This window comes from Malania oleifera, chromosome 1 (genome assembly GCF_029873635.1).
Source record: "Malania oleifera isolate guangnan ecotype guangnan chromosome 1, ASM2987363v1, whole genome shotgun sequence".
Taxonomy (NCBI): Eukaryota; Viridiplantae; Streptophyta; class Magnoliopsida; order Santalales; family Ximeniaceae; genus Malania; species Malania oleifera.
Window position 1 is genome coordinate 152,755,399 of NC_080417.1, and position 26,618 is coordinate 152,782,016.

General features: G+C 36.2%; 1 protein-coding gene across 1 annotated transcript; it reads right to left on the reverse strand.

The window, feature by feature from the left end:
- Positions 1-3,022: 3,022 nt before the first annotated feature.
- LOC131149915 (receptor-like protein kinase BRI1-like 3) lies at positions 3,023-11,472 on the reverse strand. The gene is made up of 6 exons (XM_058100713.1): positions 11,376-11,472; positions 11,076-11,254; positions 10,684-10,912; positions 10,039-10,413; positions 5,164-5,782; positions 3,023-5,091 (listed from the first exon to the last, which is right to left on the reverse strand). Exons 1-6 carry the CDS (start codon positions 11,470-11,472, stop codon positions 3,132-3,134), a joined length of 3,459 nt encoding a protein of 1,152 aa, XP_057956696.1. The 3' UTR covers positions 3,023-3,131.
- Between the last annotated feature and the right edge of the window lie 15,146 nt (positions 11,473-26,618).

A 26,618-nucleotide genomic window follows, 5' to 3' on the forward strand; every position in this document is an offset into this window, starting at 1 on the left:
TTATAATAAAATATATGTACAAAATGAATGATTTAATTCAATAATTTTAATTAAAAAATATGTATAAAATGAATGATTTAATTTAAAAAAGTATTCTAGATATTAAAATATTTTAGTAATAAGTTGTCAAAATAATTATAAACCATAAAATATAATTTTTAATTTTTTTTAAATATTAAAAAAATTGACAACTTAAAAAAATGTATTTTTATAATTTATTTTTTTACTATTGAAATGAAAATAGAAAACAAGGGCAGAAACAGAACAAACCAACCTTCAGTTTTTTTTGCTTTTATCCTTTTTGGCATTCTCTCTTTCTTCTCTCGATAAATTATTCTTTTGTGAAAATAAACTAAAGTGGAGAGGGTGGCATTTTCTCAATTGCTGTTTTTTATGCTTGTGCTGAGGAGTCTAAGTCTAGGTCATTTATCTCTTCATTGTTCTTTTGGCGAGGATGTTTGGTTGTGGCTTTTCAATAGATTGAGCGTGTTGGTTTTTTTTTTTTTTTTTTTTCACAATTTTTTTTTTTATATGTCTTCAGCAATGGAGGATTGCAGTTATTAGTTCAAATCAAATATATGGAAGAGACTGCGCAGGCGGCAATTTGGTGGGAGTGTGTAGTATTTGGGAGGAAATCAATAATAGAGCCTTCTACATTTCTAATGTTGGTATGCCGATCTTTAAAGCTTTTAAGAATTGAGTATGCTGGATGAAGTTGAAGAGTTTGAATGAAGCTCCATCTGGACTCGTGTGCTGTGTATTGGTGATTAGGTGTTTTAGATTGTTTTTGGTTGCTAGCTGTTGGTTGACTTGGTCATGGGCTGTTTCTGTTACTGTTCCCCACTTTTCCCCTGTAATATACTTTGGTATGCAATAAAATTTTTTCTTGTTGCCTCACAAAAACTCTTGAGTTGAATGGTGCACTTTTTTTTTGATTAGATTGTTGAAGTGGAACTTGCAGGTTACGTTTGCAGACCTCAGAGGCATTTAATGCATTTTTTTTACTTGTTTTGCTTGGTATTTTGTTTGTTTATTTGTTCTACTTCTTGATGGTTTTTAGATTTTCTACAATAACTTTTTCTTCGCCATAGATTTGTTAACATCTAATTGTATAATGTTACTCAAAATGGGTTACACTTTTGTTACGAAGCTGATGACCCAGCATCTTGGCATACTGTCCATTATAGAAGTAACTAGTAATAAGGTACATTTAGTCTGTTACAAAACTATACTCTCTATCTCTCTCACACACACCCACACACTCACACACACACATGTATGCACAAATGTACATATGCACAAAGTAGTGTTGTGTTTGGTGGCTCATTTCTTGGAATGGTTAACGTACACAAGGAGGAGAACATAGTTAATGTCAGTATTTTGGGGAAATCCGGATTTTGTTCTGGGCAGCGAGGCTGAATTCAAAATTTGAATTTAAATGTTAAGTTAGTTGGGTTTTGGGGGGAAACCTCCAAAGGAAACTTTATTTATACACTTGTCTGAGTGTATCGAGATAAGAAGATCATTGTAAATTGTATTGTATTGTCTCATTTGACATTTACATAGTGAAAACCTTTGCCGATTGCTCCCGTGGATGTAGGCATTGCCGAACCACGTAAATCTTCATGTTGTTTGTTCTCGCTTTCAGATATACTGCATTTATGTTCTATATATGTCCTTCATTGATTGCTGCATTTATATTCCACTGTGCAAATACGATTTTATTCACAACAAACAGCATTAGAAGAGTACTTGATACTGATGATAAATAGAGTTTCCTAATCAGGATTTATTCAGGTCGCTGTCAGTAAGTTGGATTTGGTTCATAGTGACATCAATTGTCTGCCACTGCATTGTGCAGTTGTAAATATTTTTCACTCTCCTAATACCATATCCAGCTATTCTGTGTAAACGAAAGAACTATCGATGAAATCAAAACTGGCTCGGACATGCACAATCGCATTGAGTCAACTGAAATTCCATAACACTGCTTTGGAACTTGGTGCTCAAGTCTTGAGTTTGACAATGTCAAAATGGGACATGTATCCAATTTCATTATAGTTTCAATCCCAAGGCTGAAACTTCATGCTGTCAAATGCTTATAAATTTTGAAAATCCACCCTCCTTTGTTGATTAAGTTGGGTAGAACTTTTATAGTTGATACTGATATTGCTTTATAATATTTGATTTTAGGCAGGTTTTGTAACAATTGTGAACAAGAATGGAGAATTCCAGGAATAATGTCATGCATTAATTGCACAAGCATTTAAAATATTTTCTCTGAAGAAAAAAATATGTAATGTAATAGAAATGCTGTAAGTTTGAAATGGAGCCCTCACAGTAATTTGCCAAGAAAATAAGGCACTCAGAAAACCTGAAGCTTGTTTCTAGGACAGAATGAATGTAGTCACATGATCTTAAAGTTTTTCTTTCTTTTTCTATTTTCTTTTTTTTTTCAAATTGATTGTCATTTATTTTCTGTTTAGCAATTATAAATTATAATCAACAGATAATTTAGATAAATATATGGGAAGTGTATGGTGACGGTGGTTCTAAATCATTAGGTAGCGAAAGTAGGGCTTCCTAAAGTGATTATAGATGGATATTAGAGTGAAACTATTCCGTCTTGTTTTGATGAAAAAAAATACAAACCAGTTTCATCCAAAAATGAAAGAAAAAGAACATAGATTAGGGTCACTGCATTAATCAATATAATGCTTTTTCCTTATGTTTTTACTTTTTGTCCCATAAAGAATGCTTAATTTCCAACCTTTAGTTTTAAAATGTGTTCTAGTCTTTTTTGGTTTCTTTTTTCCTTTGTGGGATGTCTCATTCTCCTCTTTGTGCATTCTCTCCTTTACAATGAAATATCTCTTCTTTTTCTATCAAAAAAAGAGTTTTAAAATGTGAAAATAGTTAGAAAACTATGGAAAAAAAAAAAAAAAAATATAAAATTGGAGGGCTTGAGTTAAAATGTTATGAGCTCCCCCTAATAGCTATTGTGTCGAAATACTTTCTTGAAGCTTGGAATGAAATTTGTCTCTGCTGGTATGCACTGTGGTTCATGCAACCCATCTAGCACGGAGAGGTGGTTCACCTACAACTGTTCCATGTATTACAATATACATTTTCTAGTTACATGTGCCTGGACCCGAATCTTGTCTTCCTCCATGCTTCCTCTTTATCGTTTTCACCCAACGAAAAATTTTTACTAGCCGTTTTTCCTTCCTTTGGATTATGCAATTTCCAACAAACACACCAATTATCATTCCACATCCATATCCTGCAACCGCTGCTTTCCAGTCAATGCTGCTGATTTCGAGCTTGGGATTGAAGTCTTGTTGGTCTGCTGAACCACATTTCATTGATGATGTAAATCCACAAAGGCTTGAGCCACAAGGGGGCAAGGGTAGCCCACAAAGGCCAGAATTATTCTCGTAGTTGGATGAGGGAAAAGTGATTAGTTGACCTCCAGAAGGGATGGGGCCTGTTAGGCGGTTGTTTGACACATCAAAAAAGCTGAGAAAAGAAAGAGTCTCTAATGACCCAGGGATAAATCCCTGAAGATTATTATGAGAGAGATCCAGAACAGCGACATCCTTAAAATTTCCAAAACTGTTAGGAATGTTTCCAGTTAATCTGTTGTATCCCAGTTTTAGGACTTGTAAATGGATTATTGAGCCAAAGCTTTCTGGAATTGTTCCAGACAAAAAATTGCTGGATAGGTCAAGGTAAAGCATGCTGCTGTTGCTTTTGAAAGAGAAAATTGTTTGGTCAGAGTAGATTCTAGTTGATATTGGACAAGAGCGAATCATTGGAAGACTTACCACCGTCTCTGCTCGGATTCCCCTGAATTCAATGAGTCCTCCAGTACCTCTACAAGTGATTCCAGCATCATTTCTCATGAATGCAAATTTCTTCCCAGAGATGAGTCTAGGTTTGAAGCTGGCTTGACTGGCAAGCTTTGATGGGATATGACCCGATATGTTGTTGCTATTTAACTCGAGCCAAATGAGGCTTTGGCACTTGCTCAACTCCAATGGTATCTGGCCGGTTAGCATATTGTTATTCAATTGGAGAATGGTGAGATATGGTAGATTTCCAATACTGGCAGGAATTTCTCCAGTAAGCTGGTTGCTTGAAAGTGACAACCACATCAAGTTGGTGCAGTTACCAAGTGACGGCGGAATGGTTCCGGTGATTAGATTATTGTTTAGAATCAATGTCTCAAGATTTCCTCCATTAAAGCATATGCTGTTGGGAAGTACGCCTTCGAGGTTGTTTGCCCACATAATCAAGTTGGATAGATTTGGGAGGCTCCAAATTCCCGATGGAATTGGGCCGCTTATTTTATTGAGACTAAGATCAACTGTCCTCAAATTTTTGCACTTTGCAAGCTCTAGAAGCACTGATCCTGAGAGAAAATTATTGGGTAAAAGTATCTTCTCGAGGGCTGAAGATGAATAGTTTGAGGAGGGGGATGAGCAGAACCCATAAGGAATATTCCCAAAAAAGGCATTAGAACTGAGATCAAGGACTTGCAATTGAATGCAATTGGCTAAAGACACTGGCACCAAAGCAGTAATGTTGTTGAAGTATACATAGAGATACCTCAAACTTGGGAGAGTACTGATAACTGTATCAAGAAAATCTCCTGAAAGCATATTTTTGCCAAGGTTAAGGCTGCGCAAAGATGAGCAGGAGGTGAAAGTTGAGGGAAGCCCACCAGAAAGTCTGTTTGCATGAAGGTCGAGCTCCACCAAAGTCTGACAAGTTAGTCCCAACTCATGTGGGATCACTCCTGAAAGCTGGTTATGGGCTAGGGATAGCCGGCGCAAATTCTTAAGGTTCCCCAACAATACTCCTGGGATTTTGTACTGGAGGTCATTGTAAGAGAGGTCAAGTGTCTCAAGAAGTTGGCAATTTGTTAAGCTTGTTGGGAACCCTGCCCCTGAGAGGCTATTGTGGGACAGGCCAAGCAACATGAGCTTTGCACAATCACCAAATTCAAGTCTGGAAAAATCTCCCGAAAAATTATTGTGGGAGAGATCTAGATAGTTGATGGATGGCAATGAGTTTGCCACAAGGTCACTGGATATTTCTCCAGACAATAGATTATGAGAGAGATCAAGAGTGGAGAGATTCTTGCGAGAAGAAGAGGACAAAGAAGTGACCCGAAGTTCACCTGGGAGCCTGTTGTTGGAGAGATTGAGGAGATTCAGATTTTGACAGTTGGAGAGAGAGTAGGTCAAGATGGCAGAATCAGAAATCTGATTTTGAGAGAGGTCTAGTTGTAGAAGAGAAGGGCTGAAGTCAAGAGAGCCACCAGGGATTGAGTTGCAGGACAGGTTGAGAGAAGAGAGTTGATTGCAGGATAGCAGCAACGAAAAGGATGGTCTGTCAAGAGGGTCTGACAAGTTATTAGAGGACAAGTCCAAATTCTCAAGGCTGCAAGGTGCGTGGCTAGAATTCATGAAGGCTAAGGGATCTCCACCATTAGAGAAGGAATTGCCATGCAGGTTGAGATAATGGAGAAAGGGCAACGCCAGCAAATGGATGAGGTGCAGGTGTCCTGAGAGGCCGGCGTTGTTAAGGTTGATGGCTGTAACACGTCCTCTGGAAGAGCATGTGATTCCTTGCCAAGTGCACGGACTGGTAGAGCTGGCAATCCAGTTGCCTAAGAAATGACTTGGATCAGCAGCAACAGATGACCTCTTGAAGGCCATCAACCTTGCCACCTCACCATTGCTTTTTTGCTGTGAAACGAGCATTTCTGTATCCTCTAAAGCCAAACAATGACAACAAATTAGTTGCAAGAGAAGCACCAAAGACCCCAAAAAACTCATCCTTTGTTTTGATGATGATTCCACTCTACTAAATCTACATTCACTATGCCAAAAGCTCAGTATCTCAAAACACCCTTCCCCCCCCCCCCCCTCTCCCCTTCTCAACGACCATAAAAACGTAATATGCATATAAAAATGCGGTTAACCACCACATTTATTAATTGAAGTCAACCTCTGGTGTATCTTCTCTCCATCATTCACACCACCATCACAGCTTTGGAGATCAAATATAAATGCAGAACCAAGTTGTCTCATCCCCATTTCCTCCAAACAAGGTCAAATCATCGTAAAATAATGTGAATCACTCCTGTCCCTACTTTTCCAAACAAATCTAAGAAGGCCCTTGACATTTCAACATCATAATCTAAGATGTGCAAAGCCACTTACAAAATATTGAAAGAGATTTTCATCATCCTAGTGAGGTAAGAGAACCATAGTTTAGGGATAGAAAAATGTTACTGTCATTTTGTTCGGGAGACCTTGTCCATTTCAATAGGGCGCACCAACTGTTCAGTATGGGAATGGGCAATCTAAGTACAAGATGAGAATACTTGATTTATAGATGAAAGCTTTGCAGTGACGAATTACTTAATTACATAATTAGAGGGGCGGGGGTGATTTATCGTGGGTTAGTTCGAGTGGCAGCACTGTCTAGGACTCTAGGACTACTTACAGCTTATATATTGTTCATTGTTCACAGGATTGAATGTTCTTCCATATTAAATTTGAATTTCTTCTTCTTCTTCTTCTTCTTTTATTTTTTGATAGTTTTTTAGGATGAAGCCTCTTTGACATTTGTGAAAACCAGCATATTTTAGTACTTGTTTAGTTGTGGTATTACCCGAACACCATTTTTTTTTTCAACATTTGCTTTGGAACTTTGTCAGAAATCATCCTTCTAAAACATGAAAAATAATTTTTTTATTTTCTAATTTCTCCGTATAACATTAAAATATTAAAAAACAGGGTGGTATTCTTTGAAATTAGAAAAATGAAAACAAAATCTTGTTTCCAATTTGCCATTCTTATGTTATTTGATCACATATCATTTATCCTTTTTAAGCGCTGAATTAGTAGTTTTAGGAGGCAATATTTCAGGTGTCACATTTTTTTTTTTGGAGAGAGATAGAGATAAACCTCTCTCTCCCTGTGCAGTCACTCTTCATCTTCACCGTCTCTTTTCATATTCCATGCATAAATGGCTTGATGCCCATTGATTTTTTCTTATTTATTGGAATAATAATTAAAATACTCCTTTACATAAAAAATCAAAATTAACTACTTTAATTATAACAACATAGAATTGAACAGACAATGTGAGTATGCAATTCAAATAAAACTGAATGCGCTGGATTTTCCTCGAAGCTACAGGAAGCTACAGTTGAAGCTTTCAACATGACATTAATAAATTGGCCCAAGATTTCAACATAACATTAATTAATTGGTCCAATATTTCAAACTAACATTAATTAATTGGCCCCTTATTTCAACATAACAATAATCAATTGTTTCAAGATTTCAGTATCAGATTAATCAATAGGTGCCACTGCAATTAGATTTGGCGCAAGTGCAAAGTACATGCCAGCAGGAGAAAGGGGTTCTTCTTTCATTAGATAGATTAACTTGTAGTAGGCAGGGAAATGCTTCAAATAAAAAAGAAGGAAATAGATAGGAGGCAAAATAGTCGCATAGTCTTTGACACATAGCCCTATTCTGACCTAGGCCTGGAAAAACGGGTCATAACCCGTCGGGTCACCCGGACCCATTTATTTAAAACGGGTTTGGGTTTAAAGAAGTCGATCCGTTTAATAATTGGGCAGGTCACGGGTTGACCCGTTTATAACCGGGTTCAACCGGGTTTGGGCGGGTCACCCGCCGGGTGACCCGTTAATTTGGTTCCTTTATGTCATATATATCACAGTTATCACTCACTGTCCACCGACTCCAACCCTAACCAAAAATCCCGTAGCCTTCGGCCTTCTGCGCTTCACTCTCCTCTGGTTCTTCTCGGCCTTCGCGTTTCGGTGATTCAGCTTCGCTCTCCTCTGGCTCTCAGCCTCTCGGCTCTCACTCTCTCAGCCTCTCTCACTCTCTCAACCTCTCATCTCGGTCCTCTCCTCTCGGTTTCTAGGCTTCTAGCAGCCCAGCCATCGCCGTCACCCACACTGCACACCATCGTCGTCACCTACGCCACACGCCGTTGCCGTTGCCAACACCGCACGTCGTCATTGTCACCTATGCTGCACGCCGTCACCCACGCCGCACGCTGTCTGCCTGAGTGCCTATACAGCCCGTCCCCCTCCCTCTCACGATCTCGACTCTCCCTCTCGCTCTCAGTTCGGCGTGACAGCATCAACAGTCACTCTCCCTCTCTCGGTTCTCTCACTCAATCAAACCCCGATCTGGATCTTTCTTTTCCCACTTCATCTTTTTTTTTTTTTTTTTAAGATTCAATAAATAAAATAAGTATTTTTAAAAATAAAAAATAAATTTTAAAAATTAAAATATATAATTATTTATTAAACGGGTGACCCGTGACCCGCCCGTTTATTAAATGGGCGGGTTAGGGTTGAGATGTGTGTGACCCATTTAATGTTAACCCGTTTATGACCCGCCCGTTTATGACCCGGCCCGTTGACAACCCGCCCAAACCTGACCCGCCCGCCCCGTTTTGCCAGGCCTATTCTGACCCTTTATTTTGAGTACTTACAAAACATGCTGACAATCACGTTAACATGCTTGTGTCATTAAATGTTTGGGACATTATTATATGTCTGTGGATGCTGTAGCATTTTGAGACGTCAAAGTATGTACGGTTTGTGTCATCAATTAGAGTTGTTTTGCTTATTGATTTTTCTATTGCAGCTCATTTACACTATCTGAAACTAACCTTTTCAGAGGTTTAAATGTGATGGTGTGAATAATTTCTATGTGATGGTTGAAATGGTTATTCTAACAATAGTTAAATGCACCTAGGTTCAGCTTAATAATTGGTTTTAGTTGCCCTGCCCTCCAAGTTCTGTAGAAGGCCTTCCGAGAATAACAATTGTGGCATAAATCCCAGTCCAGAGATAGTGAGAATCCCCAAAAAAATACCCTCTCAAATAATATTGGAAAAGCAGTGAAGTATTTTTGAAATGTGAATTATGAGAATGTGATCCAAAAAGTAAAAGTTGCCGAAATGAGAATGCTTAGAGCGATGAGTGGTATAACATTGAAAGATAAATTAAGGAATGAACATATTTGTGGTAAGTTAGGTGTAGCTCCTATAGAAGATAAGATAAGGGAGGGACAACTTAGATGTTGTGGACACTTGCAACGTAAGCCTTATAGTGCATCTGTGAGGAAGAGTGACTTAGTTACTGTGGGGGGCAATAGAAGGGGTAGGGGTAGACTTAAAATAACCTGGGAGGAGATAGTGAGTAAGGATATAATATCCTTGAATCTATCAAAAGAAATGGTTCATGATCGCATAAATTGGTGGAAAAAATTCTATAGCCGACCCCACTTAGTGGGACTAGGGCTTGGTTTTGTTGTTGTTGTTGTTGAATTATGAGAATGTGAATGCATCAAGCTTGTGTTTAAGAGCATTAGATCTCGAGCTTTGAATTTGACTTTGTGTTAGCTTGTACAAAATTCTATAATTTTGTATTATGTGTTACTTGGATTCACACAAATTTAAATCAAAGATTTGAATTCTAAACTCCCAAATACTAACAAAAAGATGAGAGACCTCAGGGAGAATTTCTTCATAAATAAGAGATGACCATTACTGTTAATTTTGGTCTAAATGCCCTTTCCATTGGGTTTGCTTTCATTATATATAGAAGAGATTTACATAGTTGTTGTCTGACTTTCAGCACATTTTCAACGCCTAAATGCTACCAGATTTTCAGCATTATTTACAGCCTAATTTTATGCCATATACAATAAAAATATAAACTAAAATATTTCAACTAAATTATTTACAGTCTGATTATCCTAAATTATCTCCGTAACATCCCCCCTCAAATTGATGCTAGTAGATCAAGAAGCATCAATTTGTCAACCAAGAACCGATGCCGATGCCGAGAAAGAGCTTTAGTGAATATGTTTGCAGTTTGACGTTCGGTGGAAATGTAAGGAAGAGTAATCGCTTGTTTGTCAAAGGATTCACGTATGGAATGGCAATCGACTTCGATATGTTTTGTACGTTCATGGAAGACATGATTAGCAGCAATCTGAATAGCACTGGTATTATCAGCATGAAGAGGAGTGGAATGAAGTTGAGAAAAACCAAGTTTACCCAATAACCCACGAAGCCATGTGATCTCAGAGCATGCGGAAGACATAGCACGATACTCATACTCAATGGAGGACTTGGAACCTCTGTCTTGCTTCTTACTCTTCCAAGAAATGAGTGCGTTGCCTAACAACATGCACCGGCCAGTAATAGAGTGATGAGTATCTGCACATTCGGCCCAATCAGCATCACTATACCCCACCAACTGTAAGGAAGATTCCTTAGGAAAGAACAACCCACATGTAGAGGTGCCCTTCAGATATTGGGTAATGCGGCGGATAGCGACTAAATGAAAATGTCAGGAAGCCTGCATAAATTGACTAACTTGCTGCACAGCAAAAGAAATATCAGGATGAGTAATCGTTAAGTAGTTCAAACTCCCAACAAGCTGCCAATACAAGGATGGATATGATAGAAGCTTGCTTTCCTCCTGACGAAGATTAAGATTTACCTCCAAGGGAGAAAGAACAAAGTTACCTGATTGGAGACTAGCCAATAAAATCACTTCCTGTGTGTATTTTTCCTGCGTGTGTTTGTGCTAGTGTAACAACATACCAATCGGAGTAAGCTGCACCTCAATGCCAAGAAAGTACTGCAGGGGACCAAGATATTTCGTGTGAAAAGAGGCCTTGAGATGCTGTTGTAATTGCTTAATTAACTCAATATCAGAGCCAGTAATCACAATGTCATCCACATATACCAGAAGCAATACAATTCCTCCAAAAGTCTTGCGAAGAAAAAGAGAGGAATAACACTTGACTTTGAGTAAAATGAAAAGCAAGCACTGTAGAGTGAAATTTATCAAACCATGCACGCGGAGCCTGTTTCAGTCCATACAAGGATTGGCGTAGCCGACAAACCTCTGAGGAAGGTGTAGCAAACATGCTGGGAGGTGGAGACATATAGATTTCTTCCTTCAAATCCCCATTTAGAAAAGCATTCTTCACATCCATCTGCTGGAGAGACCACCCCTGCGACGCAGCAAGTGCCAAGATAGTCCGCACAGTAGTCATTTTGGCAACAGGTGCAAAGGTCTCTTCATAATCAATGCCATACTCTTGCCAGTTCCCAAAAGCCACGAGACGGGCCTGACATCTGTCTAATGACCCATCAGGCCGAAACTTGACTGATTACTCATTACACCCATTTACAACCAATAGGTTTGACACCAGAGGGACAACTCACAAGATCCCAAGTGTGATTATCTTGAAGAGCTTGGATTTCTTCTTGTATGGCCTGTTGCCAACATGCTTGGGTGGAGCACCGGGGAACCGCAGAATCAGATGACGGATCAGTGTTTGGAAAGGGCATTGAAGAAGGAGGAGGACGTCGATGATACGCCATACCTAGTTTAAATCGCTTAATAGAAGAAGACACATCATCAAAAGTAGGAAGAAAAGTAATAGGAGTATCAGAATTAACCTGAGATTAAAAGAAATATTGATTTTCGAAGAAAATCACATTCCGGGAGATCTGAAACTTGTTTGCATGATCATCATAACAAACAAATCCTTTCTGAGTAGGACTATATCCCATAAAGGCACACGTGACAGACTGGGCAGCAAGCTTGTGACGCTTAACAAGTGGTAGATGAACAAAACAAACACACCCAAAAGTATGAAAGGATTGATACTCAGGATATGTGCCAAAAAATAGAAAATAGGGAGAATCATAATTTAGAGTAGCAGTAGGCAAACAATTGATCAAATAGATAGCAGTAGATAAAGCTTCTACCTAGAACTTAGAAGGTATAGAAGAATCAATCAACAAAGAACGAACAACATCTAAGAGATGACAATTCTTACGCTCAACGACTCCATTTTATTGAGGGGTATAAGGACAAGAACACTGGGAAATGATCCCCTTTTACTGAAGAAAAGTTTGAAAAGAATGAGACATGTACTCCCCCCTAATTCGGAGCGTAAAGTTTTGATACAAAAACTGAACCGTGTCTTGACAAATGCAACAAATTTTTTGAAAAGATAGAAAACACGTCAAATTTAGAGCAAAGAAAATATATCCAAGTGAATCAACTATAATCATCAATAAACATCACAAAATAACGATATTGACCATGAGAAATAACAGGACTCCCACCCTAAACATCAGTATGCACAATCCCTGGACAGAGTTGTTTGGAAATAATGGGTATTCAGGAATAAAAAAGATGAAAATGCGGTAGTAGTAAGAAATAAAGCTAGGTTGGTAGCACAAGGATATAATCAAGAAGAAGGAATTGATTATGATGAAACCTTTGCTCCTGTAGTTAGACTGGAAGCAATTAGGATGCTCTTAGCTTGTGCAGCTCATAAAGATTTCAAGGTATATCAAATGGATGTAAAAAGTGCATTCTTAAATGGTTATATAAATGAAGAAGTATATGTCAAACAACCTCGAAGTTTTGAAGATACAAAAAATTCAAATCATGTATTTAAATTGACAAAAGCATTGTACGGTTTGAAACAAGCTCCTAGAGCTTGGTATGAAAGACTTAGTAAATTCTTACTCAAAAATGAATTCTCAAGAGGAAAGGTTGATAGCACCCTATTCATTAAAAACAAAAACAAAGACATGCTGATTGTCCAAATATATGTGGATGATATCATATTCAGGGCTACAAATGAAGTTCTATGTAAAGACTTTGCCACATCTATGCAAAAAGAATTTTAAATGAGTATAATGGGGAAGTTAAATTATTTCCTAGGACTTCAAATTAAAGAAGCTAAAAATGGAACGTTTATAAATCAAACTAAATACATTAAACTTAAAAAGTTTGATATGGAACAAAGTAAACCAACAGGAACCCTGATGAGTACTTCAACTAGCCTTGATAGAGATGAAAAGGGAAAACAAGTAGATACAAAACACTATAGGGGAATAATTGGTAGTTTACTATATTTAACCGCTTGTAGACTCGATATTATGTTTAGTGTATGTATGTGTGCAAGATTTTAATCAGCACCTAAAGAATCACATCTAACAGCAGTTAAAAGAATACTTAGGTACTTACTAGGAACACTTGATCTAGGTTTATGGTATCCAAAAGATACTGATTTCAAAATGATAAGTTATTCTGATGCTGATTATACTGGATGTAAAGTTGATAGAAAAAGTACAAGTGGCATGTGTCACTTTCTCGGGCAATCCTTAGTGTCATGGTTTTCAAAGAAACAAAACTCCATAGCTTTATCAACCGCCGAAGCTGAATATGTAGCAACTGGAAGTTGTTGTGCACAAATACTATCTATGAAACAACAATTGAAAGACTTCAATCTGGATTACAAAATAATACCAATAAAGTGTGATAATACAAGTGTTATTAATATATCAAAAAATCCTATTTCACACTCAAGGACAAAGCATATAGACATTAGGCATCATTTTTTAAGAGATCATATTCAAAAGGAAGATATAATTCTCGAATTTATAAATACACACGATCAATGGGCTGATATCTTTACTAAACCTCTCTCAGAAGATAGGTTTGTAAACATAAGGAGAGAGCTTGGTTTATTGCACAATAGAGAAATTGTGTAAAAAGTTACAAAATAAAGAAAAAGATTAATGTCAGCCGACTAACTACAGGGTCAGCCAACTGACTAAACAAGGAACTAACAAGGCAATATGCAGTCAGCCGACTGGCTGAATTTTAATTCTCGAAACAGAATGCAGTTAGTCGACTGGCTCCTGACCCAGCTAACTGACTGATGGAAAAACCCTAACTTTAGTTATAAAAATATGAGTCATTTGAGTGGTAGGTTTTTCTCTCCACTTAGTCTCTGTCTCTAAATCACCTTTGTTCTCCTTCTTCAAAATATCACAATAGATCATCCTCCAAATCCATAAAGTTGTCAATCCCTTTCATTCCTACATCACAATGCCGATAACCAAATTAGTTGGGAACAAGAAGGCTTCCACCTCTTCGTAGGAGCACACTGAAGACCCAGCCGTTGAACAATGGCTTGTGGCTCCTCATGCCAAAACATTCTACCACAGTCAACTCAGCATAACGGATCCTCTTCTTGGTAAAATTCTTGACACATCTTTCTTTTCATATGATTTTCCACATATCCTCTCATTATTTGAAATCCTTGGATGGAAAAATTTCATACTATTTCAAGCCCAAGGTCACTTTCCAAACCTTATCAAAATTTTTTATGCAAATCTTGTTCGGGAAGCAAATGGTTTTTCAACAAATGTCATGGGAAAGTCCATATATCTTACTCTAGAATCTTTTGCAAAAATATTTCGTATTCCAAATGGTGAGTTTAGGTCTCCTACTTTTGGCATGTATTGGATTTACGAACAAGACTTCACACTAGAAGAATTTCTTCCTTTGGTATTGGACTATGCACCTGTTTCATTTGAAGGACCTCCCTTATATAAACACCTAAATCTTCAGGCACAAATTTTGCAGAAAATTATCACATACAACATCCTTCCTCAAGCAGGATCTCATGCTTATATTTCTTATGCTGATTGTTTTGGTCCTCTGGTGCCGGCTCAAGGGCAAGAAGCTGGATTTACCAAGCCTTAAGCTTCAATGGATGATCACACGCGTAGAGGCACGACAGGTTACTCTTCCTTATGGAGGAACCCTAAATATGCTTTTTGCTAAACTTCATATATCCTCATCTTCTAATCTTTTTGTCAAACGTACCCATTATGATATTTTTAACTCCACTACTCTTAAACTAATGGGCTATGAAAAATGCAATGATGAATAGATTCTTAAAGGAAGTGGAGGTCACGCAGCTCCTCCTCCTCCTATTGCTGGACGTTCTGCTTGGTTCAATCCATTTTATTAGCAGTTTACCAGTTTTAGTCAAAACATGCAAACTGGACTTCACTCTCTTCAAGCCAACTTCTCTGCTCTTCGAGCAAGTTATTCCTCACTTGATAAACATGTTCATCGCATTGAAAAATACCTTTTTAGTTCATTTCGTCCTTCAGATGCTATGGATATTAGTTAAGCTCCTGTGAGTACTGATGGTAGTGATGAAGAGGACTCTCAAGATGGCAACGGTGATGATGAGGCAAACACAGAAGAAGAAAATGAGGAAGGTGAAGTTAATGAATCAGAAGAAGAAGAAGAAGAAGAAGAAGAAGAAGAAGAAGAAGAAGAAGAAGAAGATGCAAGTGAAGCTGATGAATTAGGCAAAGAAGAAGAAGATAAAGCTGAAGCTGATGATAATTGATGTTCTATTTTACTTGAAAAGCTATTTTTTATTTTGATATGTACTATAATTTTGGATGGTAGCTTTGCTTCCTTATTTCCCCTACTTTTTTATTGATGTCCAAAGGGGGAGAGTTTTTGAGACAAGCAAAGATGGAAGTATATGAGTACTTATGTTATGTTATGAACTATGCACTTTTCTCTATGAATGGAATATTGTGAATCTGATGTTTATGTGAATGTATATCTATGGATGAGTATGTGCATATCTGATGCTTATGTGAATATATATGTATGGATGAGTATGTGCATAAAAACTATGAGATTTGATATTGGATACATATGCAAATAGTAAAGGGGAGTTTATTTTTTATCCTTTGCTTCTCATTTGTCATCATAAAAAAGGGGGAGATTGTTGGCCAAATGAGGCTTTTCAATCTTATTTTGATTATAAAAAATGACGCTGGTATAACTTTCTTGTTGAGTGATTTTGTTTCAAGAATATATATCTCAACACAAGAGAAAGAAGCTATAAATTAAAGTATCATCAAGAGAACAAGCTGTGCATTTTTATCATGTCAAGAGAAAGCTTCAACAAATCTTTTCAAGCAATAAAGAAGAAGACTTGAGGTCTCAGTACTTAAAAAATTAAAGATAAAAAGGGACTTGAAGTCAAGAGGCTTATCAAAGACTTGAAGCATCATGTTTAAGAAAAGCTTGATGTAAGTACTTCGTATCAAGTGACAATTTAGAAAATATGAAGCTTTTTAAAGGACCAATATGAACTTAGGAAACTCATTTTTAAATCCCTGAAATATTTTATGAAAAATCAAATCATAAGTGTAAAGCTGAAATGGAAAAATCAAAAAGAAAAACCAGTCTTTTGTCTGCCCAGCCAACTAACTTAACCAAGGCAAAATGTCCCCGTTGACTGACTCAAAATGAACTGTGTTTTGCCAACCGACTGAAAATTTCTTGAAATAATTTTGGGGAGACAGAATGGTGCCAGTCGCTTGTCCAGCTGACCGGCACTGTGATTTTTGAACTATCCAATCGCCTGTCCAGCCGACTGACTCCATAGGTTTTATTTTTTATAAACTCCAACGGGCAAATTTCAAAAATTGGTTTTTCAAAATATGAACGTTGTAAAAACTTGGAGTCCACTCAAAGATACTTGGGGACAAGGAAACTAAGCCAAGAATGCCTATAAATACTCCTTTAAACTCATGAATTCAATCATCCAAGCAATTACTCAGCTCTCTTGAAATTAAAGCATTCAATCTCTCAAAGCTTTCTATTGCTCACACTCCATCTAGGAGAAAAGTTCTGAAATCTGCTGAAATATCAAATCCAAGATACATACTCTGAGTTTTATTATTCAAAACAAACTTTTGGTGATCTCTAAACACTTGAGTTTCATAGTTTCTTTATTGTTTATTTGATCGAAGTTGTTGACTCTACGAGTCCAATTCGTTTTTTGATAATGACAAATCACTTGATATTTGATCTGTTCATGGAGTTTGTGAACAAGAACTATATTAAGCATGGAAGGAAAGATGACGAGTAATGGAGCCTTCAAGTAAAGCTTTTAAATCTTGGCAAGATCCATGGAACTCAAAGAGTACGAGAATCAAGGTGCAAACGGCAAAGTTCAAGAACATCTTGGGAATGGGTATTTAGAACTTATGTACTTACATTGTCATATGATTTAATTTGAAGCTCAACATAACTTAGAATGATTTAAGGATTCATGCATTTCATGTACATCATTAGGGAACTTCCATGGACTTAGAAATGTTTTTAAAATCATGGAAAAGTTATTTTATAAAAGACCCAAGAAAAGGAGCAAAGCAGAATTTTAAACTAGAAAAGAAAAATTGAGAACAAGGGGACTTCGGTAGCTTGAACTCAACCTCAGTCGCCTGAAGAATTTCTTCAGGAGCCTGAAGATTAAGTTCGGTAGCCTGAAGAATTAATGGGAAACACAGCAAGTTGGCAGAGGCTCTTCGGTCGCCTGACCTTGGAACCTCAGGCGCCTGAACCCACTTCAGGAGCTTGAACTTACCTCCTTAGGCGCCTGACCCTATATTCCAACTTGATTTTTCAAAGGCTTAAGGAACTTCGGTCGCCTGGGCTTTCGACCTCAGGCGCCTGAACTTTGCGGGAAACTTAAAAAACTTGTTTTTATTAAACTAACTGGCGAGCTATTTCTTTGATCCAACGGCTGAGATCAATCCTAAGGGTAAGACACTATATATACTGAATATCTAAACCCTAGAAAAGAGGTTAGACACACAAGAAAGAGAAGAACACACCTTGTTGAAAGAACATTGAAAATTTGCTCCTATTACTATATGATTGCCTATACTTCAATCTCTAATCTTTGAGCTTGGGCAAATCAACTTAGATTCTCAAAGTGAACTTGTTTACTCAACTGTACTTCTATCTAGTATTGAGGTTTGATCTTTCAAGTTACTATTCTTAAGAACTTCTCATTGTAACACCTCGACCCCGAGGGGCCTGAGATATTAATTTTTTACTACTAATTTACAGCGGAAGCAAATAAACTAAATTTTTATTAAACCAGAGCACTAATATTCCATATTACAATCATTTATTTCAAAAGAAGGAAAATTACACAAACATAAATATCTGAAACCATACTAATATTTCTAATCAATCTTTATTTTTCTAATCCCCACCCGCATGCTTGCTAAGCCTGATTCCCGACATGTCCTTCAGAGTTATCTGAAATAAAATATGATTGGGATGAGACGACGCTCAGTAAGTAAATAAGATTATTATTAGTGTGTGGCCAAAATGAGTTTTTAAAGAATTTCGTAAAACAATAATGAATACTATAACTTCAAGACTGCTTTTAGAATAAACATAAATTTAAAAATTTCTGCATAAAATTTTTGTTATCAATTTCAACAGTAAATTTTTACAATCATATATTATAACTGCTAAATTAAACTTTTAACTTTAAAACTGTAAAAACATTTAATGATAAACATACATATACTTTTCCTTATACGTTTTCCTTAGATCGTCATTTAAGCACCAAAATGATCATTTTCACGTAAACTTACACTTTTCCTTCAAATCATCAGTAACTTTGTACACGTAATTAAATATGTATAAACATATATTATAAAAACCACCCTTAGGCCTGTTTGCCGTAAGTCATGTTTACCCCCATGACTGGGTTGTGCGGTCCGAAGACTGGACTTAGCTGGCTGGCCGACCAAACTAAATCAACGTACGTAAACTTTAAGTGAGATTTTCCTTATTAAGTCCTGGTCCGGAACCAGGTGTGCACTCAGGAGAAATCCACTAACATAAATAACCACTCTGTAAACAGTGTGGGTGCACTCTGATCATTATAAACTTTAAGCTGCGGTACCGAGCATCTGTAACTTTGAACTTTCATTGCCATAAGGGGTTTTAAAATCATCTTATTATAATTTATGCAATTTAAAATAATATCGTGAAAATCTCATCTTTACTCATATTTTCATAAAAAATGTAACGTAAAAATAAACTCATGGCACACAATTTTTGTGTTAAAAATATATATAATTTTATTTTTGAATAGAAATAAATGCTGAAAATTTACCCGAGGATTAGAACATTTCTTAACCCAAATATAGATGCAAGTATATTAAAGATAGAACTGGTATAATTAAATATGCGTAAAAATAAACTCATAGAAATTTTGTGGAACTAAGTAACATAATTAAAATTTACGTACAAAATAAACTCGGGTATGAATTTAAAATAAAAAGAAACTAACATAATCAAAATTTACTTACCTTCTTCCTTATGAACACTGTAACTATCTCTAAGAAATGAGATCGGAAAGAGTGGGTGATTGAGAATTTACTCAAAAATTCTCTCTCTACCACAATTTCTTTCACTCATTAATTCTTCTCTTCCTTGAAAAATTGTTGTGAAAAATGAAGGTTGAGAGCTTCCTATTTATAGGAAAATTTTGGGGAAGAAATGAAATTTATAAAAGTGTGGAGAGATGGGTGAAATTATAATTTTTAAAAATTAAAGGAATGGGCAAGGGATGGGTAAGGTATGGGTTGAGCATGGGATGGGGATGGAGGCCATGTGGGAGTGCTTGCCACCATTCCCAATAAATAAATTTTTAATTAATTACTTACCTAATTAATTAATCAATTACTTAATTTATTATTTTATTATTTTATTATTTTTTTCCTAATCATTATTATCATTATTATTATCATTGTTATTAATTTTAAACTACTTTTAGTATTTATTTATTTTATTATTTATTTTTGAACAAGAATTAAATTTAAATTTTGAAAACTCATGTGGGCCCCACACAACTTCGAGACCCGAATGGATCCTACGTAACTCGAATAACTCTTATACGATTTTATGCATCCTACATAGTTTTGAGACTTGTGTAAACTTCTATACGGCTTCGAGACTCATGTGGGCCCCACACAGTCTTGTGGGCCCTGCATAGGATACCTATATTATTATTATTTTATCATATATTTCTTCAAATTATATCAGTTAAAACATTATTTTATGTACTTATTTACGTATATAAACAGTCTTGTGGTTTCGGGACTCATGTGGACCCCACATAGTCTTGTGAACCCCACATATGATACATATATTATTATCATCTTATTATGTATTTCTACAAATTATGTCTGTCAAAATACTATTTTATGTATATATACTTATTTACGTGTACAAACAGTGTCTATCCTGTTTATCCTATGAAATTCCATTTTGACCAGGCCGACTTCTAGGGAGCGACTGAGCCGCAATGGTCTCTGAGCACTCGCTAAGACAAGGTCTTTCTTAGGCATCAAACATGGAATCAAGGATTCTACAGAAAAATACTTCTATATTGATATTAACTTAATGACTATTTTTATTATTTTATTATTATTGTACTTTAATCATATATATATATTTTTGGGTCGTCACACTCATCTCATCCCATTACGTGCTCTTGACTATCATTAGAAAAGTTTTGATCTTGAGTGAGCATATTTGTATAAAATTGATTTTTGAAAAGATCATTACTTGAGAAAGTTTATTTAACTTGGTTGATTGATTTTTGATTCAAGAGTATATATATCATTCATTGAGCTTATTATTGAAAAACCTATTTTGATTAACATGTTGATCTTGAAAGTGCCTATACATATACATAGTTATTCTAAACAAGATCATTACTTGATTTAAGTTGTGTGATTGATTGAAAGGTTTGTTTTAAGTGTGTGTTTTCTAAAGGAACTATATTTTAGATATATTGACGTTTGATCAAATATCCTTGGTACTTATAACTATATATTCTATTGAGGGATATTTTCTGAAAAATAATATACTCAGTTTGTGATTGAATACTCGATATAAAACTTTGTGATTTTGATTGATTTAATATTTCAAGACAAAGTTTTTGTTAACAAGTTCACTTCAAATATATTTGTGCATTTTTACAAAGTGAACCAAGAACCTTAGTATACTCCAAAACATTTTAAATATATCTTTAATTGGGAGTTTTGATTAAATAGGGATTTGTGTGTTGAAGCATATCATACATAAAACGATTGTATTGTTTTCATATATTCATGAGCTTCAAGTTATATCATATGTTAATGTATTATGAAATTGAATTTTACTCACAAGCTTTTGTTAGAAGCATTGTTTTGAGTGTTATTTTTCAGATCTTATTGTATACACGGTTTGGTGTATGAACCAGTGTGTGAGGAGAGAGCTGTATCTCTTGTAAGCAACGAAGTAGGAGGGAGTTGTGCCTCTTGTAAGCAGCGAATTGTAAGGGAAGCTCCGTCCCAATTTAAGGAGTAGGGATTTAGTGAATCCTTGAGTGGTTGCTCAAGGCAAGGACGTAGGCCAAGTAGGCTGAACCTCGTAAAACTGTGTTTGTCTTCTCTCTTCTCTCTTCCCTTTACTCTTTATTTTTAGAACTGCATTTAAATTGTGTTTATTGCATGTATAGGTTGGATAGCCTTACACATTAGTAATTAAGTAACAAGAAGTCATTGGTAAATATATAAGAAGGGTTTAAGAGGTAAATAATTGTCAAAGAATTTTTTTTAAATACCCAATTCACCCCCCTCTTGGGATTACACCTGATTCAACATTTGGTATCAGAGCGGGTTTACATAGACTTGATAGTTAATTTGTAAAACGATCACATGGCACACATCGGTGTAACTCCATTCGGTGAGGGACACTCATCCACTAGACCACCCATCTTCTATGGTGTAAATTACACCTATTAGAAGCGTAGGATAAGCATATATCTACCTAATGTAGATTGGAAGGTTTGGAAAATAGTGACTAAGGGAAATCACATTCCCATGAAAGTAATTGATAAGATTAATGTACCTAAAACTGAAGATGAATATACTAGAGAGGATTGGAAGTCAGTACAAATCAATGCCACTGCTATGAACTTACTTTTTTGTGCATTAAATGTCAATGAATTTAATAGGGTAATGGTATGTAACTCAGCTAAAGAAATTTGGGAAAAATTAGAAGTTACATATGAAGACACTAAGGAAGTCAAGGATAGTAGGATAGACATGCTCACTAGTGAATATGAAGCATTTAAAATGATGGTTAATGAATCCATATAATCCATGTACACTAGATTCACACACATCATTAACTCATTAAATGCTCTTGGAAAAACTTACCCTACTTATGAGTTGATCAGGAAAATACTCAGGGGATTACCTACAGTGTGGGAAGTGAGAGCTACGGTAATAGAAGAAGGGAGAAATCTCAAGGAGATGTCGGTGGACGAACTCATTGGATCACTCATCACCTATGAGCTGGCAATAAACGAGAGGAAAAATGAGCAAAGCAAAGCTAAGAAGGTCACTGCACTTAAGGCATCATCAAGCTATTCAAGTGAAGGAAGCGATTCCGAAACGGATGATGACATGACCTTGCTAACAAAGAAGTTCGGGAAGTTCTTGAAGAAGAACAAAAAGTTCAACAGAAAATTTTAGAACTCTAAATCAGAAAGAGGAGAGCAAAGCATGAAGAAAAAGAAGGAGGATCCACTAACATGCTACAACTGCCGAGAAGTTGGACACATCAAGCCTGAGTGCCCCAAGCTCATAAAAGCTTCAAAGAAAAAGAAGAAGGCGCTGAAAGTCAGCTGGGATACACACAACACTAGCGATTTAGAATCTGAATCCAGCGACAATGAGGTTGCCAATCTGTGTCTAATGGCACATGATAACCTTGAGGTACAATCATCATTTTCATATTATTCTAGTGATTCTAAAAATGAAAATGATATGATTTCATATGATGAACTGAAATAAGAATACCTGTACACTATTAAAATGCTTGAGAAGAAAACAAATAAAATTTCTGAGTTGAGAAGTAAAGTCAAAGAACTTTCAAGCTTACTTGAACGTCAAAATGAATCTAATGCATCTTTCATAAGAAATAAAGATTTGAAAATTGAGGAGTTAGAAAAGGATTTGAAAGATAAATATGAAATTATTTGTAAATTTACTGAAGGACAAAACAATTTTGAAAAGCTCCTAGGATCTCAAAGAAATTCCCTAGAAAAGGAAGGGCTCGGTTTTAATGGTAAGGAAATTATAAAAAAAAGACATCTTTACATGGGGTATTTTACAAAAGAGTCAAAGTCATATGTTCCAACTAAGAATCATTATAGAAATACTACATGCTTTAAATGTAGAAGGTTGGGTCATACACAATTTGACTGTCCTTTCAAAAATAAAGATGTAAAAATAAATAAAGTATGGAAGGTCAAAGGTCAATCTAGCACTAACCCTCATGGACCCAAGACAATCTAGGTACCAAAGCTAGATGTTTAATTGTGTCGTGAAGATTTGCTTAAGATCAGCATCCTCAAAAGATAGATGGTATATGGATAGCGGATGCTCACGCCACATGACTGGGGATAAAGCAAAATTCACATCCATCATACCCAAGGATGAAGGGTTTGTTACTTTTGGAGATAATGCTAAGGGAAGGATCACAGGTGTCGGTAAAGTCAATAATGATTCCTCACTCATTATTGATGATGTTTTATTAGTTGAATGTTTAAAGCATAATTTATTGAGCATAAGTCAACTATGTGATAAGGCTACAAAGTATCATTTGAACATGACAAGTGCATAGTTGAACACAAAACTGATAATAAGATACGCTAAGCGTCATGAAAACGTATATACCACAAGCTTTGATAACTTAACTTCATAAAGTGTGACATGCTCATCTGCCATAAATGAAATAAGCTGGATTTGACATAGGAGACTAGGACATGCAAACATGGATTTAATCTCAAAACTAGTTAAGAAAGAATTAGTTAAGGGACTGCCTAAGACTAAATTTGTGAAAGATAAAATCTGTGATGCATGCCAACTAGGAAAACAAGCTAGGACAAGCTTTAAGAAAAAGAAAGAGATCTCCACTACTAGGCCACTTCAAATGCTACACTTAGACTTATTTGGACCAAACCTAATTCAGAGTTTAGGAGGGAAATCATACGCTTTTGTCATAGTTGATGACTTTTCAAGATACACGTGGGTACTATTCTTAGGTCACAAAGATGAAGCATGTGAAAAATTTATAAACCTGTGCAAGAAAGTCCAAAATGAAAAGGGATATACAATTACTAAAATTCGAAGTGATAGGGGTAGAGAATTTAAAAATTAAGGCATGGAAGACTGTTGTAATTCATTAGGAATTGCCCATAATTTTTCAGCTCCTAGAACACCGCAACAGAATGGTGTAGTTGAAAGGAAGAATAGATCTATACAAGAAATGGCCATAACTATGCTTAACGAACATAAATTACCTAAATACTTCTGGGCCGAGGTAGTGAATACCGCCTGCTATGTTCTAAAGAGAGTACTAATCATACCATCACTTAATAAGACTTCTTATGAATTATGGAATGGCCATATATCAAACATATCATATTTTCTTGTCTTTGGCTGTAAGTGTTTTGTGCTTAGAGATAATGAGCATTTAGGAAAATTTGATGTGAAATTAGATGAAGGTATCTTCCTAGGGTATGCTTTAGATAGTAAAACCTATAGAGTGTATAACAAACGAACATTGACGGTCATAGAATCTATTCATGTAGTGTTCGATGAGTCAAATCCCTTCTCCAAAAGAACTGATGAAGATGAAACTGAATTAAACAGGGAACTAGAAGAACTATCAATTGAGAATGATTCAGAAAAGAAAAATGAACTTAAAGAACCATCCATTGATTGAGGCTGGGTGAAGGAGTGCAGTTAATAAATAGGTGGTTGTGTGAATGCATTCGTCCCAAAAAGAGATGGGAAGATTAGCTTGAAAATGTAAACACCAAGCCACATTAAGAAGATGGCAATGTTTATGCTCGGCAACACCATTCTGCTAAGGTGTATCCACACATGTGCGCTTGTGAAAAATGCCTAGATCATGGAAAAAAAGTTTGAAGCGAGGTGGATAGAAATTCTCAACTGTATTGTAATAGAGGTCTAAGGTGGAAAGATTCTTACATGATGAATAGATTGAGATTGAAGTGATATAAAGTTCACAATTGAGCTTGTTATGGGACAAATTGGGGAGATTCAAATTTTTGTAATGGGAGAGGGAGTTGATCAAGATGCAGGAATAAAAAATCCTATTGCAAGAGAGGTCAAGTTGCAAGAGAGATGAACCAAAGTTGAGAGAACCCCTTGAGGGAGAGAAGAAAAAAAGGCCATTGCAAGAGAGTAGCAATTGAAAAAATGGTTCGCCAAGGGGACTCAACAGGTTATTGGATGAGAAGTCCAGGGTCTCAAGACCACAACAATCAAAACTATGATTTGTAGACAAATAAAGATTATTGTCGTCAGAAAATGAATTGCCATTCAAGTTGAGACCACCAAGGTCAAGCTCAAAAATGTGTCCATCAGGAGAGCATGCGATGCCTCTCCAAGAGCATGGACTGGGAGAAACTACAGCACTCCGATCCCTCAATAAATCACCTGGGTCAGCCACCCACAATAGACCATTTTCTTGAAAGCTCTCAATCCCGCAACATCATCATTGATTTTTTGTTGCTAGTTTTGCAATGAAGCTGCCAAAAATTATGATTTGCACTCTAGAGCCATGGACAAAGGCCAACAAATAATCTGCATGGGAAGCAGTAGAGATCAAATCAATCCCTTCTAGCTAGCTAGCTCTTGTTTTGGTTGATAAGGGTACATTAATTTTGCAATATTCTTTGTTGCCAATGACTAGGAGTTAGTAGAAGCATCCCAAAATACATGGGATCTTCCATTTCCCTCCTTCCATGGTCAAACCTTTTGTGTTCACATTCCCCGCATTTCCTCTCTCTCTCTCTCTCTCTCTCTCTCTCTCTCTCTCTCTCTCTCTCTCTCTCTCTCTAATGTTCTAAAAATCACATCATCCTTTCTTCTTGTAAGCCATGGGAACCACAATGGCAACAATTAACATTGACATCAGGATGCTGTTGAGGGAACATCTACTGCGAAATATTGTCCACTTATGTATTTACCAATAACAATCATAATAATAATAATAATAATCTTAATTATTATTATTATAGTTGGGAGTTTTGGGATGAATTATAGTCTAACTTGTGACTAATTAATTTGAGTCCGAAATATCATAAGTCAAGTTTACAACTCATCCCATGCACTCCCCTCCTAACCCCCCAAAATGGTTTGCTTCTAACTTGGAAATGTGATTTGCTTTGGGAGCAAAAATTTGTTTGCAAAAAAGAATGATGACATTCCATGTGTAAATGAAAATTTAAATTTTGTTTGATGTGTCAAGAACTCTTTTTGAAAACAAAAGAATAAAACCATCCTTTGCTTTCTAAACTTGGAAAAATGCCAAATCACATTCAGGTTCAAGGAAGTGCGGGGTTGTGGAGGACCATCCTTTGCATGCATATTTACATCTCCGGCCCTTTATCCTAACCTCAAACTCAAATCTAACCTTTGTGTGCTATCATCCCTAGCTTTGCCGATTTGAATATCAATGGGAGACAATCTTGTTTCCTCCACAGATTAAACCATTCAAGATCTCATCCCGAGTTCTATTTTTCACATAAAAAAATATTAGTCATGGAAAATGATATTAAAGCTACTTATGTAATGACCCAAAGAATAATGGTATTTAAATAATAAAAAGAAAGGAAAATGGAAACCAAAAATAGAAGGAGACAGTCAACTTTGTAGACGAACGCTTCGCGTTCATTGACAACATTGCATTTTGAAAAGAATAATAGTAGGAAATTATC